This window comes from Fragaria vesca, linkage group LG7, assembly GCF_000184155.1.
Source record: "Fragaria vesca subsp. vesca linkage group LG7, FraVesHawaii_1.0, whole genome shotgun sequence".
NCBI lineage: Eukaryota > Viridiplantae > Streptophyta > Magnoliopsida > Rosales > Rosaceae > Fragaria > Fragaria vesca.
The window spans coordinates 23134485-23139854 of NC_020497.1; the positions used below are offsets into that span (position 1 = coordinate 23134485).

The 5370-nt window shown below is 33.9% G+C and overlaps 1 protein-coding gene across 1 annotated transcript; it reads right to left on the reverse strand.

Moving 5' to 3' along the window:
- Positions 1-992: 992 nt before the first annotated feature.
- Positions 993-3264, reverse strand: LOC101305998 (cytochrome P450 704C1-like). Its single transcript, XM_004309206.1, has 6 exons — positions 2971-3264; positions 2461-2676; positions 2013-2303; positions 1587-1907; positions 1264-1467; positions 993-1190 (listed from the first exon to the last, which is right to left on the reverse strand). Exons 1-6 carry the CDS (start codon positions 3262-3264, stop codon positions 993-995), a joined length of 1524 nt encoding a protein of 507 aa, XP_004309254.1.
- Between the last annotated feature and the right edge of the window lie 2106 nt (positions 3265-5370).

Below are 5370 nucleotides of genomic sequence, written 5' to 3' on the forward strand. Positions count from 1 at the left end.
AAACTGTGAGATAGTGATTATGAGAAACAGAAAAATAAAATAATCGAAGCTGCACATGTCCAGTGTTGTCCAGTCATTGGGTATCTTATTGTGGCATTTTAATAGAGCTGTTTGTGGTATTATGTGCAAAATGAATCACATCCGAGTTGTTATGCTGGTGTAGGAACATACATTGCATAAACATTGCCTAGGGAACATTAGATTTAGATTGAAACCATGTTACCTCACACTGATGGTTTGTGACTGGTGGGCGATGTGGATTCGATAACAATGAAGTTATCTGTTTTTGACAAAACCTGTGATGATGGTATTTGTGTAGTAACATTTTCATTAATTATTGATTCTTCAAATTCTCTGAAAACAGTAGTAAATATGTCTTTTGTAGTAGATGTATGATTTTGTTTTTAGAAAGCCATTTTAGCAAAGATGAGAGTAGTTATTTGAAGGCTTATACTACTGTAACTTTTATCAAGTGTACAGCTTAAACTCTACAAAGAAACTCTCCAATATTGTGTTCCTTGCCAACAGTAGTTTGAAATTTGTGGGAAATTAAGCTCGGTTGTTGATGACATTTATAATCTGTATGGATTGGTTTCTATTGTGTGCTGATATGGGGGGTTCTGGGTTTTAATTTGTTTGCAATGTAGAAACTATATTATTTCTATTGAAATGATGCCTCACAATCAGAGGATCTTCAGTCTTTGAAGTCTTAGTCTGTTATTCTTCTATTCCAGTTATCATTTTAAATCAATGAACATACGTCATCCTGAATATTTTTAATTCCTTGTGTAAAGCTAATATAAATCAATAATTCCAGTTTCAGTATCACCAATAATGGTCTTCCTAAGATATTGTTGCATCATTTTACCAAGCAAACTTTTATTGATTACAGTACGTATGAAGATGATGCGCTGCAGTAGGTAAAGGAGTTTACTCATCAAGACCAACCACTGGTGCACTGAAGTAGCTATGGTAGTAATGGCACATGTCATTTAAGGTCTTGCATGCCATATTCTCGGGGAGGCAGTCACATAGAGACCTCCATCAATTGGTAGGGTGATCATGGTCTTGTAATTGACAATATTTTTCTCATCAGCTAGCTTGAATATATAGCTGCCTAAAAGCATAGCAGAAAATATTTTCATCTGCGTATAGGCATGTTCCTTTCCTAGACAAATTCTTGGACCGGCCTGCAATCACATAATCTCATCAGAAGTCACATTATGTAGTGAGTCAGTGATTTCATTATTATCTTTTTCTTACACTGAAGGCTATGAATTTGAAAGGACTTTCATCATGGAAAAGGCCATTTTCGTCGAGCCATCTCTCTGGCCGAAACTCTTCTGCATCATCACCCCATAGAGATTTCATCCTTCCCATTGCATACGGTTGGTATACCACCATGTCCCCATTTTTGACACTAAATCCATCTGGCCAGGTATCATCAGAAAAACACATCCTCATGTTCTACGAATGGCAGCATCACACAAAACAAACTTGTTTAGAGGTAGATTATGTGATTCAAGAAATGCGAGGAATTGTAACCTTGCAAGTGTCAGTTGAGAATATTAGATTTATAGACGTACCATTGGAACTGCAGGATAGAGTCTTAATGTTTCTGTCAAAGCCGCATGGAGATATTGCATTTTGTTTAGGGCTTCATCAGTAAGGATTGCTGCAAGCTCATCAACTCTTAAATTATCTTTCAAATTTGTTACTTCTCTAACTTCTTTTGCAATCTTCTCCTGTATGTGAAGATGCTTGCACATCATGTAAACAAACCATGAAAGAGAGCTAGCTGTCGTGTCTTGGCCGGCAACAGTAACACAAAGGACCATGTCTCTCAGGTACTTTGGATCAGTATCTTTCATTTCCAAACGCCTTGAAACCAAGTCTCTTTTCTTCAGCTGACATGGATCCTCATTACATATTTACATTAGAAATGATAAACACCAATTCAATTCACTCTATATATAAGCAATAACAAACAAATGAAGTGGAAGGTAACTCACAGATAGATTATCTTCTTGATTCTGCATAGTTTCAATCTTGCTATTGATTAATTTATACACAAATTGATCGACCTCTTTGATGTTTTTCTTTAGCTCTGCTTCCTTACCGATGTTCAAGAAGCGTTTTATTTTCCAGGAGATATCAATATACCGATAGAGGGTAGCTTCTTGTCCAGATTCAAAAGCATGGGAAAACCGGTTACCTTGTTCATCTTTTCCACTCATGCTGTCTAGTTCGATATCAAGTAGTATCTTGATGATTGAATCCAAGGTTGCTTTCATAAACAAATCCTTCCCAAAAAGAAAAAACACAAGATTTTTTTGTAATTTCAAAAAGTAAACAATTTAAGACCAAATATCTTTTGTATGCATGAGTGGCTTTTGTTTAAAGTTGTAAATGAGTCTGTATGTCTTATATAATAGCAATGCAATAATGTTGCAAACATACTTGGATCTCTATTGCTTGGTTGCAGATTGAAGCTTCATAAATGATGCCAGCAAGTTTAACTGCATTGGTTTTGAAAACTGCACTACTGAAGTCTCTCACTACTTTTGTTGAGAATTCAGCGCTCATCACCTTCCTCTGATGCCTCCACTTTTGCCCGTCCACTCCAAAGATCCCATTGCCTAGTCCATCTGACAAAACGCTGTACATATACGACCCCTGCAGCATGATGAAAACTTGGATGGTAGTATGTACGTATAAATTTAACTTGTACACACACATATAGGATACATGGTCCTTCTAGTGAGCGATCATTTTTTTATTATCTTTTATAGGGATACCGCTACATCATTGGATTTGGTTTTTAATGACTTTGTATGATTGAGATTAAATTAAAAATTTTAACACTTTATGTCAAGCCTGAACCATTCAAGATCATTAAAAATAAATCAAAGTTTTGAACGATATATTTATATGCATACTTAATTAAGCATATAATAAATGATCATATACCTTGCCATAATTAGTGAAGTTTGTTTTGAGCACATATTCCACATTTGCAGGATCTGCTGTGTAAACCGCTCCTTTGAACAAGTCGAGCATCCGGTAAGTTTTGTACTTGCATGCAAGCTCAGTCATGTAATGGTGCAGCCTAGAGAAGTTGATAAGTTGGTGCACCACCGTTCCGGCAACAGGATGGCATATCTTGTTCTTGCCACGCAATCTTCTGGCACGGTGTCTAGCCACAACTACAGCTAAAACCAACACTGAACTTAATACTACTACAGCCGTGGAAGCAAAATCCATGACAGTGTTGAAGAAGAACGTAGTAGCTAGCTAGCAAAGGAAGATGGTTTTTCTGTTTGTGCCGACTTCCCTACCCACCTACCCACGAAAGTTCTTGTATGCACCAAGGTTCAAGTGAACCAAGTGTTAAAATTTAATCTCAGCCGTTTATTAGATCTAGCTTTTACATGACACTAACACCGATATTGACGCCGTTAAGAGTATTAAAAAATGAATAATAGTCAACACAGTAAAACTCATAAATGCTAATATTTAATTAATCAAATTTACCCTGCTTAGATATGCGGACGAATGATGGAAAGTCCATAGGTTCAAGGACTTTTATTGGGTGCCTGCCTGCCTGGTTCAAACCAGGAACAATGATCTAATTTATTTTTAATTTTATTTCCTTAATGAACTTCATTAACACCTTCTTATTACAAACTACAATAATTACAAAAAGTTTAAATTAAAATTTCTTATTTTCTATTGACATTTATAATTTTAGAAACTTATTATACAAAATTTCCTTCGTGGATTCAAGCCTCAATATAATTCTATCACTTTAGACTTCTATGATCTAAAGTGAGAAAAATCTAAACATTGAAACATATAACTAACATATAACTGTTGTAAATAGAAAAAAGTTCTTTAAAAAATTAACATAAACCTTGCCTTTTTCTTTAAAAACTTATTTTACTTACGAGAAACACTTTAGAGCTAACCGGTTAGCTTCATAATATGAAACTAATAGTCTATTATTTCAAGTTTTCGGTCACATATCGACATATTCACCTTTGAGTTAATAGTTCATTATGAGTAGATTAATTCTGAAATTTTCAACTAAAATCATTTGGATTTTTCATAATTTTATAATTACGAACTTGAATGGTTCATGTCGGACATATTTGATATTTAATGCATATGGTTAACTACATGGATCGATTTCAATAATGACGAAAACCAATTGTTTTTTATTTATTTTTTTATTTTTTATTTTTTTTTTTGTCAATATCCATATTGTGTTTCTCCTTTATTACATCCAACATTCATATTGCATGGCCTATTTACTCTAAACTCAATGAATTTGGAAGATATAGTTTTTCGTATTATTAATAAACAAGACATAGACCACATATAATTTGTTCTATCCAATGTAAAAATTTATAAACGGACACATAGCGATGTATACATGTATTACGTACACTTAGTAATAGCTACGTACATTGTTAAAAAATTAATCAAATCTAACTTCATTTCAACATAAGCATTTATTTTGTTAAAGTTGACCATGTAAATAAGGAGAATATATATGCAATTAAACATGTATCAATGATCACATATTAAACATGTATCAAATAAACATGCAAATCAAGACTTACATTGTTGTAGATATAAAAGATTTTGTGCACATCTGTAATATTGAAACCGAAAATTGGTATAAATTTGAATATGTGACGCATTAGTAAAAATTTATTTATAATAAATTTCTATTAATATCCGGTTATATTTGCCTAGAAGAAATATATAGCACAAATTAGAAGTGACATAGAGAACTCGTTATGTGCCAATGAATAAAAAAAATTGCACGCCCGCATGTGTTACGCGCGCTAAAGGATACTATAATGTTAAACAATGGATTTGATTTTACAAATTTTCGACATTAGTCAACTATGTCAATTTTGTCACCTAAATACCTAAAAAGAAAATAGACTATTACCTAAATACCCCGGCCCTTATTAATATGCCAGGAACATTCACCTTATCAACAAAGGATAAACAAGTAATTTATTAAATAGCATTTTTGATTATATGATCTAATCTTGAAGATAATATTATATTGAGATGATGATGTCGTGAACCAGTATTATCCTATAATCTCTCCTAAAAGGAAGTCATGATAGAATACAGATTCAGTATTCATTCCCAGCAAATCCTAAAATCATGGCGAAGATGGACTCAGCGCGATTCAATGGAGATTCAATCGACTCAATGGGATTCAAAAGATGGAGGACCGATCCGGATCACTGGTCGCCGGCAACATCAGCGTTTCCGGTAACAGCCACAGCCATACATTCGATCAAAATCTCTCTCTCTCTCTCTCTCTCTCTCTCTCTCTACTACTAC